Source organism: Pelodiscus sinensis, chromosome 1 (assembly GCF_052426305.1).
Source record: "Pelodiscus sinensis isolate ZL-2025 chromosome 1, ASM5242630v1, whole genome shotgun sequence".
In the NCBI taxonomy this organism is placed as follows: Eukaryota; Metazoa; Chordata; order Testudines; family Trionychidae; genus Pelodiscus; species Pelodiscus sinensis.
Window position 1 is genome coordinate 233,406,917 of NC_143052.1, and position 15,329 is coordinate 233,422,245.

General features: G+C 38.7%; 1 protein-coding gene across 4 annotated transcripts in view; it reads left to right on the forward strand.

Moving 5' to 3' along the window:
* TMEM131 (transmembrane protein 131) overlaps positions 1-15,329 on the forward strand; it is a 168,115-nt gene that overhangs the window by 72,097 nt on the left and 80,689 nt on the right. For all 4 annotated transcript variants that reach the window (XM_075916531.2, XM_075916529.2, XM_075916530.2 and 1 more), the window contains exons 5-11: positions 4,833-4,956; positions 7,254-7,370; positions 8,787-8,909; positions 10,196-10,276; positions 11,567-11,717; positions 11,810-11,866; positions 14,047-14,108. In XM_075916531.2, coding sequence (XP_075772646.1) covers positions 4,833-4,956; positions 7,254-7,370; positions 8,787-8,909; positions 10,196-10,276; positions 11,567-11,717; positions 11,810-11,866; positions 14,047-14,108 — 715 coding nt within the window. The remainder of the gene's footprint in view (positions 1-4,832; positions 4,957-7,253; positions 7,371-8,786; positions 8,910-10,195; positions 10,277-11,566; positions 11,718-11,809; positions 11,867-14,046; positions 14,109-15,329) is intronic.

Genomic DNA, 15,329 nt, shown 5'->3' on the forward strand with positions numbered 1-15,329 from the left:
GTTTGTTTTAAGCTGAGTCTGCTTTCATTGCATGCTACATTGAAGCTAACTGGATTACTTCCTATTTGTAGGAAAGAGTTAATGGCACAAATGTGGGGGATGTAGAGGAGTGCAGGCTTTTGAGTGGAAGCTTTTGTATGCACGCTCAAGGTGGAATATTATGCTTATCCTGAGTTGTTTGTTAACCTGTGGAGGGAAAAGAATCATGTTTAGATTGTGAAAGTGGTTGCCCAAGAATACCTTATGCACATGGAAGTATCCTTCTCCATCTTTTAGTAAATAAGTCACTAAACATTCAAGCTATATGAAAGTGCTTTATTTTACAAGTATTAGTTAATGGCCTTTGTCAGTGCAATAAATAGATTAAATAAGCTAATGTGTCACATTTATATTAGCGCATTGTTACAAAAAGAATCTGAAAGGAAAAACTAATCAACCATTTTAGGTTTCTCTATTTCAGTACTTTGATTTGGGAACTTTGTTTTTTAAATGTCTGACTGTAGTTACTTGTTTATTTTGTTTAGCAAAAATGTACAATACAGGTGTGTCATATTTGTCACACCTGCTTTAATAACAAAATTTGATTTAATATAATTCCATTAATATAAATAATGCAGTACGGTAAATTCAGTAAGTTTAAACTACTCATGTATAACTTTTTCCATGACAGAGGTATAATTATGTGGTCTTACTGAATCAGAATAAAGTAAAAGAATGGGGACATTTCTAAAGAAGTTGTGATTTCCAGTGAATACACAGCAATCTTAACTGTTTTTAAAATTTTTATAAAGCTTTTTGTCATGATGTTAAAAGCGTCTACTCCTTTACTTTAAAGAAAAATCTCGCGTAGTAAATTTGCTCTTCATTATGCCTCCGCTTTTTATATAAACTTATCCTTCTGGAACTCTATTACTTTGAAACAAGTAAGTTGTTATAGATCTGAAACACTGCCAAAATTGTGCAAGTTTATGACCTGCAAAGAGCTTGCAGTTCTCGAGAATTAGTACCAAATGATGTGGGCTTTCAACCAGCTACAGAAATTTCTCATCTAAAAGTTGTAATGGAATTGTGTGCGTCAGACTTTGCCTTAGTAAATGTTTTCTTTACTTTTTAAAAATTCAAATCTGTCATATTTTACCTGCTGCAGAAAGTTGAAATGCTTTGCTGCAATTATAACTGTTCTTCAGGTGCTTGTTCATGTTGATTCTAGTCGATTCCAATCAGGTGTGTGCTTGCATACATGCACAGTGGCAGAGATTTTTTTCCCCTAGCAGTTAGCTGTAGGGTTGACCTGGGCACCTCCGGGAGTAGCACCTTCATGGCACACAAGATAGTTCTGCCAACCTACCATCCCCTCAATTCCTTCTTAGCTTGAGTGAGGATTAGCTGGGACCTTCCTGTGCTCTTGTCTCAAAGTGCAGCAGGAATCTATATACTACACAGTTCTTATTAGTTCCTCTATTGATAATTAGTAGTGGTAGTAAATATTTCATTAGCGTTAGATTAAGTGTGCCTTGGTGGGGGATGTCCTGTCCCATGCTCTTTTGATGCTGAGACATGCCCAGGTCTCTGGGCTTTAAAGCCTGTGAAACCTGCAGCAGGTGTATGCCCAGAAATGATCCTCACACTGGCTGATCAAAGAGCATTCCAGGACCGAAGTGGAAGCTCAGATCATCTTCATCAGAGCCACCTTTGGCAATCTGGGTCTCCTACATGAAGTGAACTCGTAGCCCTAGCCACAAGGCTAAGAATATTCGGGGGCGGAGATCTTTCAGTCTGTCAGGTTGAAAGTATTCTTTTTATAAATAGTCATTGGAGTAGGGGCTTGAACTTTCATCTCTTACCTTCTAGGTGCCTTTTAACCATTAGGCTGGAGAGTCAGTCTTGCTTTTTATTTAGCCCACTATCTATTCATTGCGTCATTCATAAATGAACACTGGTATTCTATGTCTCAGGTGAGTGCTCAAGCCACTGGTCTAAAAGTTAGAAAGTGGCACCACCATCTCCTTTTCCTGTCATTTTGTAAATGACATCAAAGTTCCAAAAAACAAATTTTGGTCAAAACTATTTGGTAAATTTGCAGATAGTTTTGGGTCAATTGAAACTACATTGTTTATTTGTGTAGAAATAAATCAGTTGTGTTTATATCACAGCAGCTATGTGCTGTATATTTATATATTCAGTTTGTTTATCCTTTGAAAATAGCCCGTATATACGTTCTGCATACACCATATAAGTTTAAATTTTAGATCGGCTTTTTCAGAGAAATGAATACATGAAATGTCTCATTACTGACTTGATTTTTTTTCAAACTTCATTATATCTTAGATTAAAATAAGTCTGATTTTTTTTTTAACATTTATTTGTTGGACACTGCAAATATTGGTTCAAATGGTACCTTATAAAAATACTTGTACTTGTTACATTAATTAAAACTTGGAGATTAAGAATCTGTCTCTGATAGTGCAGTAATATTGCTACCTTTCGGCTGTATTTCACCTCTCACAGTGACACAGCTAAACTCAGAAAAGTAACTTGCCCATGCTGCTCAGACCATCTGTTACATACCTGTGAGTGCAGAACAGTGCATTCCTTTTAGTGCTTTGGTCTTGTTTACTGTCCTGCTTTCTACGAAGCTGTGGTAAGAATGCAAAGCTATACTATTAATAGATGTGAATTGACCAAAAGTATGAATGGATAACCTTTCCATTTAGGGTAAATAGGGTGTTGCGTGTGTCATTGAAGTCACCGTAGTCTCCTTCGCTTAGGTCTTTCTTTCATAGGAAGCTTTTCTTTTGACTGTTTCAGCAGTTGCCAAAGGTGATTCTGGGGAAAGAGTTGGTAGACTGCTTCAGAATTCATAAAGTTTCTATCTAGAACCAGAACAGACCTGTTGGAGGGGCTAGACTTCTCTTTCCTTGAACAAGATGAAATGAGCAAGAATAAAATGAAAATCACAATCTTTCCATTCTTCCCCATTCTCCCACAGAGGGAAAGTGGAAGGGGAGATATGCTGAGGCAGAATGGGAATTCCTGCTGAGATTACATTTTTAACTTTTAATAGTTAAATGAAATCTTACAAATTTCAGAAGACAGTCTGCATTCGTTTCAAGTCCCAAACTAGGTATAGATTGAAAAGAAGCCAGAGACGTTTACAGAAAGGGTCTTTTCCTAACAACCTATTCTTGCCCTCCCCCATTAAACAGCTGGAAATCCCCAAGAATTATTTTTGAACCATCAACCAGGAAGGACCTTTGTAAGTTTAGCTGGGGTTCTGTGTGGTTCAGTGCCAGGGACTTATCCACATCTTTACCTCTAAAGAAGAGGGTAAATTCCATATTTTAACTATTCTAGCAGCTATTTGTTTCAGATAAAAGTATTGATGCCAACAAGTTCTCTTCCAGATTTATAATTTCAGTTATCAATTGCTACATGTAGCTGCCTTTCTAGAAAGCCCTAGAAAGTGCACAGTGAGAAGATAGTATTTCAGTGGAATAAAAATAACTTGTTAGTAACCATATCCTTGTTTAACACCTTGACCTTTTAGCTACAGGATGCTTAGCACAGGATACACTTATTACTTCATAAGTAGTAAACACTTTCCAGTTATCTAAGTAATGAATTGATTATGATGGAGGCTGATTATTATCCCTCAGTATTACACTAGCATTCGTTAAGTCAGCTGGTAATGAGACGAAAATTAACTTTGGTTGCCAGAATCTTTTGGTTTGGATGAAACAATTAACCAGAATTTCTAGATAGTGTCTACTATAATTGAGGTGTATATTATTTGAATAGGCACAGATTAGGGATGTGAAGAACTAGTTGGCTATCCAATAAAGCAAATACTTATTGGATAGTCAACAAGCTTGTCGACTAGTTGCTCTCCCTCTCTTTCCCCCCCCCCCCCATCAGAATGAGATAGCAAGGAGGAGGAAGGAGGTACTTTAAAGCGACAGCGCCACATGGAGCTGGGGGCCAGACCCCAAGCTCTACTTGGTGCAGGTTCTTTGAAATACCACCTCGGGAGCCCAGTGTCAGGCCCTTCATGGTGTTTCAAAGCTGCAGCACCACGTGAAGCCTGGGAACCGGTGGGGACTCCTGGACTCCATGCGGCGCTGCCATTTTGAAACATCAGGAGTGGACTCCCACAGCACTTCAAAGTAGCAGCACTACAAGGAGCCTGGGATTAGCTGGGGAGTCCCCAACTGACCCCTGGCTCCATGTGGCACTTTCGCCTTTAAAGTTTAGCAACAGCCATAGGGCTGTTCTACACATCAAAGGCGGAGACACCCTATCAGCTAGTTGAATAGTTGATGCAAAATGCATCGACTGTTCGATTAGTCAATTACCCGCAATTTAACATCCCTAGCACAGATTGAAGTTTTAGGGAGCAAGTACCTAGATGAGAGTTGAACATAACTTTCAGAGATCGACTAGGAATAAACTTGTTGGTTACATACGTATAAATCATGCTGAGGCTTATTTGAAATGTATGTATTATGAGGTATAAAACAAATTTCTTCAGAGACATTGATGTTTGGGGTATGTTCAGATACTACAGTAAGCGCCACACAGAAGTGTATAATCAAATAAGTAATTAAAATACAGAAAAAGAACAAGCCTGTAAGGGGTATTGCTTCTCTTATTTTCACGTGAGACTTTCAAGTATTGCTTCATAATTGTTTAATGAGGACTTATGTACGTGCATTATTTTCACTTCTGTATTTACATTTATTGTCCAATCTTCTCTGATATGAAATCCAGTAATAATTCTATCTAATAAAAGCATTCTGAACAGATGTTGATCTTTTTTTCTTGTTTTTTGACAGGCCAGTTGGGATGCCAAAAATGGAAAAAGTTTATCTACATAACCCTAGTTCAGAAGAAACTATTATATTAGTATCAATATCTGCTACAACATCACATTTTCATGCATCATTCTTTCAAAATAGGGTGAGTTACTCTGCTTTTTAAAATTATTCTGTTTTAATTATTTCTATGAAAACTTTTTCTTAGTAATGAGTAGCTCTTTTTTTAAACAAAATTTCTGGTGGATAACTAAAATATTATGAATTCTTCAGTTGTTTTGATCTCATCCCAGTTACTAAGACTGATAAAATACCTTTGTTTCTAAAGGCATTTTCAGCAATTAAATAATGTCTATTTGCAGTTATGACTTGTACGCTTTCCTTTATGAATCCTGATTTTTTTTTTTCTCCCCAAAGGATGCCAGACTATGCCAGATTGTATAATTCTCATAAGAACCTTCACTTCTTTTGGAGGACATTAGGAAACTGATTTTCCTGTGTTCATTAGTAAATCTTATTAAATTGGCCAGAGGAGTTGCTAGCTTATACTGAGATGTCAGGGTACATCTAGTAATGTCTTTTAAAACCGATAGGCTGTTTCTCAGCACTAGTGCTATCAGTGATTTTAAGATAAGTTTAGGCTGGGTATGGATGTTTTAATTACTGTCAGTCTTATTCTGTTAGAACAGAGTAATTTTCAAGTGTAGGTTTTGAAATAAAGAGCAGAGTTTAGGGTGATGTTTTGTTTTTAATTACAATATAGATTGCTAATAATTGTTTGTACAGGTTGGACCTCCCTGGTCCGGCACTCTTGGGACCTGACAGGTCCCAGATGAGGGATTTTGCCGGCCCAGGGTAGGTCACTTCTGGTCCCCCTGCCACCGCTCTTCCCCTTCCCCCCCGCCATCAGCTCTGACCCAGCTCACTGTTTTCCCAGCTAGCAACTCACCTGCTGCTGACCCCTCTGACAATCAGCAGAATTAACATAGTTTGGACAGACAGAGCTAAAAAATTGGCACATCTGTGCATAGTGTGAGTTTTTTCTAAACAAATGATCTGTTGTCATTTCCTAAAAGTGATGGATCAGATGAAGAGGACAGAAGGAGAAGTGGGGATACTTTTTATTTTTTCTCCACTTTAAGACAATGAACATTTTTTTTATTTTAATGTGTAGGTGAGGTGATGGGTGGTATGATGTTTCTGATTATTCAGCTTTGCTGTTTTGGTGCTGAAAGTGCCTTTTGCTAATGTGTCCAAATCCTATATTCTAATGTACAATTATGGAATGCTTTGGTCCTCAGTATTGAATACGCATATCAATGTGATGGGTTGTCACCCCTAGATGCAGTCTGGGAGCCAACCCTAACCCTAACCACTTTCCATCCCTAACAATTCACCTGATTTGGCCTCCCTTGTACTGCTCTCCAGGCCATGTTATCACCCAACAAAACAGCAGGTGGTGCCACACACTCAATTTAGTTATCTTAATGCTTTATTTAAGCTAGTGCTTTCTAGCCTTTTTTTATAGCGGGAACGAGGGAGCCCAGTCACAAACTTTTGGTGGACCAGCACCATTTAATTTTCATATTCATTATGCAAATAATAAATATTCAAATATGCGAATAAAATGGTGCCGATCCGCCAAAAGTTTGTGAATAGGTTTGCTGGTCCACGTTATAAAAAGCCCCAGATCCCAGAGCCAGCCCTAGAGCCCCTCAATCCTCCACTACCCCCTCCCCCGTGCTAGCCACTGACCCCAGAGTTGCCTGCACCCAATCCCCCCAGTGCTAGCCTCTCAGCTTCAGAGTCCCCTAGTACTAGGATTCCCAAACACATCACTCAAAAAACTGATTAATATAAAACATAAAACAAGTGTGTTAACTACAGAAAGATAGATTTTAAGTGATAGCAAACAGTTCAAAGCAGATTACCTAGTAAATAAACAAAAATGCAAACTCAGTCTAATATACTACATAGATAGGGTTTGAATTAGCATTACCTCAATATTTCACCCTGACTGAGGATACAAGCAGTTCACCAAGTTTACAGTCTAGAAATCCCTTTATGCTGGGATCAGCACTTCCTTGAGCTCAGTGTTTGTTCCTCCAGTGTTTCTTCTGTTCGAGTGTGAGGGGGTCGGCCAAGAAGTGTCAATCCCCATCTTTATAATCTTTCTAAATGGTGGCAACCCTTAGTTCCATGCTGTTCCCAGCTCAGTTTGTGGAAGAATACAGGCATCAAAATGGAATTTAGTATCCTTTGGTCTGGTCACGTGCTCTTGCATGCCTTGCTGAGTCATTGTGGCTATTATCCACAGGTCAGGTTTGTCATGAAGTACACTGGAGGTGATTCTTGATTATAACGTGTGACATTGTTTGTTTATTTGAAAGCTGTAATGTCCTAGCTAAATGTTCTTATTTTCTCATTGATTTTACTTTTCAGAAAATTCTTCCTGGAGGGAACACATCTTTTGATGTCGTTTTCCTTGCAAGAGTAGTGGGGAATGTAGAGAACACTTTATTTATTAACACTTCTAATCATGGGGTATTTACTTACCAGGTAAGAGAAGAAATAGAAAAGTAATCTTTTTAGCATTCTTAAAAATAGATAACCATATAGGTCTGTGAATATCTTTTGTGAATGTTTAGTGGCTGGTATAAAAAAAGATTGTTCAGATATCTCTGAGAGGTGCCAAGAAATGGAAAAAGTGCCGTAGAACTTTTTGCTTGACTGTGAGCATTAATACCATAAGCACCATTATTCTGACACACAGCTATATATTAATAGCTCATCAAAATCTCATCAATTTCAAGTGTGCTCTAACTCTGAAAATTAATTTTAAAAAGGCATGCTGGAAATTCGTGTTTATTTCAGTGTTTCAGATCAAGCTGGCTCAGTGAACATCCAAAATTATGATTTCTATGCCAGCCACCTCAGCTAATTACTGAGACACAAACATTGAACATTGAGTGTGACAAATGTCAGGTCAGCACTGGTGCGGGAAGTAGGGGTGAAGGAGGTGCTGCAGTGTGTTCAGGTTTTATGAAGGGCCGTGCACCCTTCTCCCACATCACTGGCTCTGGGCATAAAAGCTCGTGCGGGGGGGCGGCTGTTTCCCATGCTTAGGCTCCCAGTACTCCATCCACACTCCATTTCCCCAACTCCTCACCTCACCTGGGGTTTAGGTCTTGGTGCGCCCACTAGGGATGTGAACAGGTAACCAATTACCTGGTAAGCATCACCCTTACCAGGTAATGTTTATTGGGTGTCAATTAACCAGTACCTGAGAGCAGGACTTAGCCCTAGGGCTGGGAGCTGCTGGTGGCAGCAACCCCAGCCGCAGGGCCATCATAGGTCCGGGAGCCCCATGTGCTGGGAGCTGCTCCCTGCGGCCTCCCCCTTCCCTCGTGCTCTAGGAAGGTGGGAGGGGGGTTGCAGAGTATAGTGAGCAGGGGGGCAAAACCCCCTAGTTTTCACTGAAGAGCATTCACAAGTAGTTCAGTGACTTTAGGGGACTACCAAAGAAAGGCACTATAACATGCATATGGGGATCAGGCTCTTAACCTTAACTTATAAACCTCCAACACAACACCAAAGGAAAAAAATTCTATCCAAAATATTGCCCCAATCAGGAACAGATACAACCTTATGGTTACAATAGGTAAGCTAGTGCATACCTTTGTCTTCAGGAAACTTTTGAGACAGAATGTTCAGTTCGTTAGTTCCCATAATATAAGGACTAAAGGACACCAAATGAAATGAATGGGTAGCAGGCTTCAAACTAACAGCAGAAAGTTCTTCTTCACAAAGAAAATAGTCAACCTGTGGAACTCCTTGCTGCAGGAGGCTGTGAAGGCTAGAACTATAACAGAGATGGCACTATTTGAAAAATTGCTTAGTCTGTTCCCTAAACACATTTGTCAGATGTAATGATACTTGCAGAAACTAAGACTTTTTCCCTCTGGTTTGAAACAGGTATTTGGCGTTGGGGTCCCGAACCCTTATCGGTTGCGCCCTTTTATTGGGGCAAGAGTTCCTGTAAATAGCAGTTTTTCTCCTATAATAAATATACACAATCCCCACAGTGAACCTTTGCAGGTGAGCATGAGAGGACAATTACATGTGTGTGGTTTTTTTTACAGTGTTCTGTGAAATATGTTGAATATTTGTTTTGAAATTGCATACATATTGTGTAGTGTGGTTTCTTTAGCCATGCTTTCCTCTCCCCTCCCTGGCCCTTCCCCCTTTCCTTCAAAACTTCTTTCCTGGTAGTGTGAGCCCTGCATGCTCTTTTTAAAATACATGAAATAAGATGCTCATAACTGATTTGATTATTGCCTAATTTAATATTTTAAGATATATGTTTAAAGAAGTGTACAAATAAAATGGTTTATAAATTTAGTGCTGAATCTTGAAAATTTTCAGCACTTGCATAGCTTTCCATGCAGATCTCACTAGAATCATAGGAATTAATCGCAAGCAGAAAATTGAATATAAGCTTGCATAATTTGGGTTCCTATGTGAAACTGCTCTCTGCAGAGGAAATTTAAAGTAGAAAAAGCATGACATTAGCTAATTTAAAATTGCCTTTCATAATATTTGTGTAAAATTAAACATGACTCTAGAAGTTATTGTGTGTGCTTAATGTTTGCCTTCACTGTTAAAGAAAAACATTGATGCAAACAAAATGCTGCATATTTTCAAAACAGAGTAAATGAAAGGGACTCATTGAACACAGATAAGTCACTTAATTTCTCAATGCATCTGTTCTCAACTGTAAAATTAAGTATAATCATTCTTAACCACTTTTGTAGAGTGTTGATTTATGGATGAAAAAATACTGTACATTTTAAAACCTTAATAAAAAGGAGTGTTTTTTCATTTTCTAAAAATGACTGCTTATTTGGCAAAGACTGTTGAAAATATTGAGACAGATGTACACAACTGAAACTAAATTTGTTTTTCTCTACAGAATTTAAGAAAAAAAATTAACTTTTCCTAAACTACTTATTTGTATGTGTCCTTTTTTTAATTTACAGAAATACTTCTGAGGGCAAAAGTGTTTCAACTTTCAAATATACTTAATGTTGGAAGCAGTAGTTCTGCCTTCCTAGAAAAGAAAAAAATCATCCTCTGATGTGATTTCTGTAAATGGGGCACCTTATGCACTACAAATCCTGTTATATATTAGATGTAGAAGGTGCCTGTTTACTAAAAGCTTAACACTGTAATTATCTGAAATCGGCAAAATCTAACTTGTCAAAATTGGAATAGATCCAGCATACTGTGCTGTTGTGCCTAACTGCTGATCTGTTGCACTATATATTAGATTATAATTTCACCGAACTAATAAACTCTTTTTAATGTTTGTTTTTTTGTGATAGGTGGTAGAAATGTATTCAAGTGGAGGTGATCTCCATTTAGAGCTTCCAACAGGTCAACAAGGGGGTACAAAAAAACTCTGGGTGAGTGGTAATAATTTTGTAACCAATTCTATATTCATTTTGATTTGTTGATTTTTCTTCTTCAGTAACTATTTTAAAAGTAAATAAATCATAAGAATTGAAGTCAGTGGCAGTTCATTCAGGCAGTTATTTAATTGTCTATTCTTGTTATATATTTTTCTGGAAATCAGAAAATATACAGTGATTCATTTTAGTGTCATGATGCCACTTGAACATTGTCATGTATAGGATGCCAAATTATGTATGTGTGAGATTGTTGAAAGATTCCCAAACACAAACTTCCAAATGTAGATGCTTAGTTTATGCATCCATGGGTGAAGGGAAGTACTGTCACCATTCTAGTGATGGGCTTAATTTCAAAAATACCTTTTTATAGAGGTGTACTGTACCTTCGTTTCATCTCTTCCTCCATTTTGACGTGAGTGGTGCTCTTTTGAAGGAGGGACTTACTCATGCTTTTATCCTTCAATAGGAGGTTCTATAAAGAAAATAAAATATAATACAGCTGCTTAAAACTATTATCTTTAAGATACAAAGTGCAATATGTAAGAAATATATGATTGCAGTGCACAAAGTTTGATTATTAAACAGTGTATAAATCACTTTAGAATTTTCTTTGTTGTAGTTGAAAACCTTTATTAAAGGAGAAAATTGTATTCTTTTTCTGGGAGGGGGGGGGGGAGGAACCTGTATATTTTGTTGAATAAAAGCATACAGCTATACTTGGTTATTTTTATTTTTGATGAAAATAGAAGTTATGTTGCTTTTGTATTAGACACTGTATTTGTGCTGTTAAAATTCTCTTTTTAAATATGAATTCCGTCCAATGTGAAGAAAACAGAATTCTACAGTTATGTTTGTTTCTTTTTCTGAAGAGGGCTGAAGAATTCTTCTGGACACTTCCAGAGTCCCGAGAAACTCTGTTGGAAGGCAACCTATACTTTTTACTCCAGCAGAAGAGGGCTGAGCGTGACCTCTTTCTAATGCACCACTTTCAGTGCCGCAGTAGCGTTGTCAGAGACCAGCACGTGGCATACTTTTTCTGAGACCAAACATTCTGACACAGAAATCTGAGTCTGTTTTTGTACAGTGTTGTTGCTATATTACTAACTACCTTTTTTCTTTTTTATATATATCCAGTTATAACCCAGCCCAATATAGTGGTTATTCTCTTTAGAGCAGAACATTGTCTACTAATAAAAAAATATACCAAATATTCTGGGTTTTTACAATGTGTTTGTAGCACTCATAATTAATATACTGAATTCTTCTTTGTGATTATTTCAAAAGGAAATTCCTCCCTATGAAACAAAAGGAGTGATGAGAGCCAGTTTTTCTTCAAGAGAAGCAGATAATCATACAGCCTTCATAAGAATAAAAACAAATGCCTCAGACAACACAGAATTTATCATTCTTCCTGTTGAAGTAGAGGTTACGACAGGTTTGTGGAAAATACAGTATTCAAATTATTCAGTTTATTTTGCCATTCTAAAATAAGAAAATATTTTTTTTCATTTCCTTTTTTATGTAAAGCTCCAGGAATCTATTCATCAACAGAAATGCTAGATTTTGGTATGCTGCGGACACAAGGTAAATTGTAATTAACATTTCAATTTCTATGTCTTATAAATAAAATCCTGCAAAAAATAAGATTGTAGAAAATAAGTACAGGCAGTCCCCGGGTTACGTACAAGATAGGGACTGTAGGTTTGTTCTTAAGTTGAATCTGTATGTAAGTCGGAACTGGCGTCCAGTTTCAGCTGCTGCTGAAACTGACCGCCAGTTCTGACTTACATACAGATTCAATTTAAGAACCCCAAGCTTCCCCAAGTCAGCTGCTGCTGAAACTGATCAGCGCTGATTCCAGGAAGCCTGGGGCAGAGCAACTCTGCCTCAGGCTTCCTGTAGTCAGCGCTGGTCAGTTTCAGCAACGGCTGACTTGGGGACGCCTGGGCCAGAGCAGCTGGGGTGCTGCCGGGTTGGTCCAGTAGTGCCCAGAGCGGCGCTGCAGGACCAATCGGCAGCCCCCCAGCTGCTCTGCTCCAGGGTCCAAAACAAAAGCCTGGTCTGCTGGGGGGGGGGGGCACACTAGCCCCCCCCCCAGCAGACCAAGGACACGGGGAGCAGAGCCGCAGCCGCAGCTGGGGACGGTCCCCAGCAGACCACAGGCACCAGGACTGAAGCGGCAGCAGCGGCGGTTCCCCGCTCTTCTGAGGCTTTGCTCTGGCAAAGCCTCAGAAGCGCGGGAACCCGCCCGGTGCCCCTGGTCTGCTGGAGATGGTCTCCAGCAGACCAGGGGCACCAGAGCAGCTTACGAACGGGGCTTTCTCGCCCGGAGCTCGCAGGTAGCAATCCACTACCTCGACCTCCGGGGCGACAAAGCCCCGTTCGTAAGTGCGGATCCGACATAAGTCGGATCCGCGTAAGTCGGGGACTGCCTGTATAGAACATATTCTAAACTTAATAGTTCTGCACTGATAAACACTATTTGTGGAGGGTAATGGTGAACTCTCAAGATCTTTTCTGTCTTCAGAGGTGGGGATATATTTAAATGCAATTAAAGGAAAACTATACTTTGCTTGCTATACTTGCCAACCCCCCCCCCCCCCCGGCCGCTTTATGTCATTCTGTTGCACATCAGGAGAAACTTTTATATATGAGACGCAACTTTTTTCAAATGCCATTTAAAATAAACTCCCCCCCTCCCCCCAATAATTAACCATCTAAAATGTAGTAAAAAATATGAGGCAAAATAGGCATCCACAAAACCTAACATCAGATGAAACAAACAAAAAAAACCCAAACCCTTGGCATCTGCAATCACATCAGATCCAAGCTTGTGTGCAAAAATGTTATCTGGGCATACAGATAGTCAGTTAAATGAATCTGTGCATATGCAAATAATTTACAAATAATAATGGTGCTATCGTGGAGAGATTAGCCTGCATAGTTGTACACACCTAATTCTGGTAACAAGGCCCATACAGTTGACCTCCTTAACTTTTGAGTGGGCTTTTAGTTTTGTAGGTGACTTAAGACTTTAATGTTAAATATGAATTTTCAGTATTTTTCATTTGTACACACTTAAAAATTTCAAAAGGAAGTGCGGACCACAGATCAAAAACCACTGTTCTGACTTCATTGAATTTCCTATTCTGACTTATATTCAAATGAATGAAGATTAGGTCAGTTGCATGATTATGAAATCTTAGCACAAATGTTTATATAGTTAGAGGTTATATGTTAGCAGAGAATCGGTTAATATTCAGCATATATGTCAGAAAAAGCAATATAGTGTCATTCTTCTGAGATGATGGTAACTTGCAGTATTAACAAAAAATTATTTCTGGTGGAAAGGCAAAAGACAGAAGTAGTGGTGGGTTTGTTTTGTTTTGGTGACATTGCTTCTGAAATGTTGTTACTTTGATTCTTTCATTTCATATGGGATAATGTAAATTCAGTCTTGTGAATATTGGTGCAGCAGATCTGCAATTGTTCATTGTAACATTATTAACCTGCTGATTTCTTTTTGATATAGAAATCAGAATGATTAAAGTACACAACCTACTTAATACATAGAAGCATAGTTTTAAAAATGTAACATGCTCTTATGAATAACAAGGTTGTGAGTGGTTGACCTGGTTTTAAAACAGATTTCAAATTAAATAATGGCTGATCATGCAGAACTCTAGTTGGAACAGATTCCTTTTTTGTGTGATAGATTGTATAGTAGTAAGACCGGATAGTTAATGTGTCTTTGTTTTTAACAGATATGCCAAAAATTTTAAATCTACATTTATTAAATTCAGGAACAAAGGATGTACCAATTACAGTAAGTTTTTTTTATTTCCTTTTAATTTCATGAGTTATATTTAATTTTATAAAAGGAAGAATACTCTCTCTAAACTTTCATTCACTGACATTATTGTTCAAGGTTGAGTTCTAGAAAGCATACTTTGTTTCTTTTCCCTGAATTGGCATCCCAAGCTTCCAAATAGTCCATTGGCTCATTATCAAGGTACAAGTTGACATCTTTTTTAGATTGATTCTAGAAATTGCAACACATTTCACTTAATTTCTTAAGTTTTTACCTTCATTCTCAGTTCAAACTGTCTACCTACCACCTTTAAAGCAATACGTCCCAAGGTTGCCCATTAAAGCAGCATATCCTGAGCTTCCCTATATAATGCATTGGCTGCCTGAAGCATCTCCTGTCACCAGTTAGCAAGCTGCAGTTGGTCTAGCAGGAAAGATGATGAATGGGTTATCTCTAGGACCTGCCATACTCCTGTCCTTTCCCCAGCCCCAGTAGAACCCTCTGAGTCCTGGGCCCTGCCCCTCTACTCTTGCTCCATCTGAGCAAAGTAGACTTCAGCAGAAGCCTACAAAAAGATCCTAGCCACCTGAAGTGCCCAAACATTTTAGTTTGCCAATAGCAGCTTCCGCAGGAGGGGCAGGTCCCCAGAGCTTTCTGTCTTTCTTCCCTCACAAGATTGTGCAGACTTTTGGGATTTATCTGCATTTACTGTTTTGCCGCTGATATTGGCCCTAACCTTATCCTGCCCTTGTTCTACCACTACTGCCCTTTCTCTGCCCAGCTTCTCTCCCTGGCTTCTGTGCTTCTCACTTTTTCTTCCCTCTTCCACCTCCCCCAATCTTTAGCCCTTCAGTCACCCCTCTTTGCACCACTTGTGGTTTGTAATTGAATCCCATTGAATGCTCCTCTAAATACAAGATCTAATACAAAAGCTAAAGCACATAAACCTATCAAGATATGTAATAATGTGAAATAATCTTTGCAACCGCATCTTGTTCTTGTTTTTTATCATTCCCTTCCATCCCCCACATTGCCGCCTCCTTCCTTTTCTTTTCCCTTTTGAATTGTGCCTGTTTGTTTGGGGGGGACAGGAACTGTTACTTTTGTGGTCTGTAAGGTGTCTTGCATACTTCATGAATGCAATATACATTATTTTGCTGGTTATACTAGTGGCTTGAATCTAAATGTGGAGTTGAATCATGACTGCCTTCATGCATCTCCAGCAGAGGTCCATTT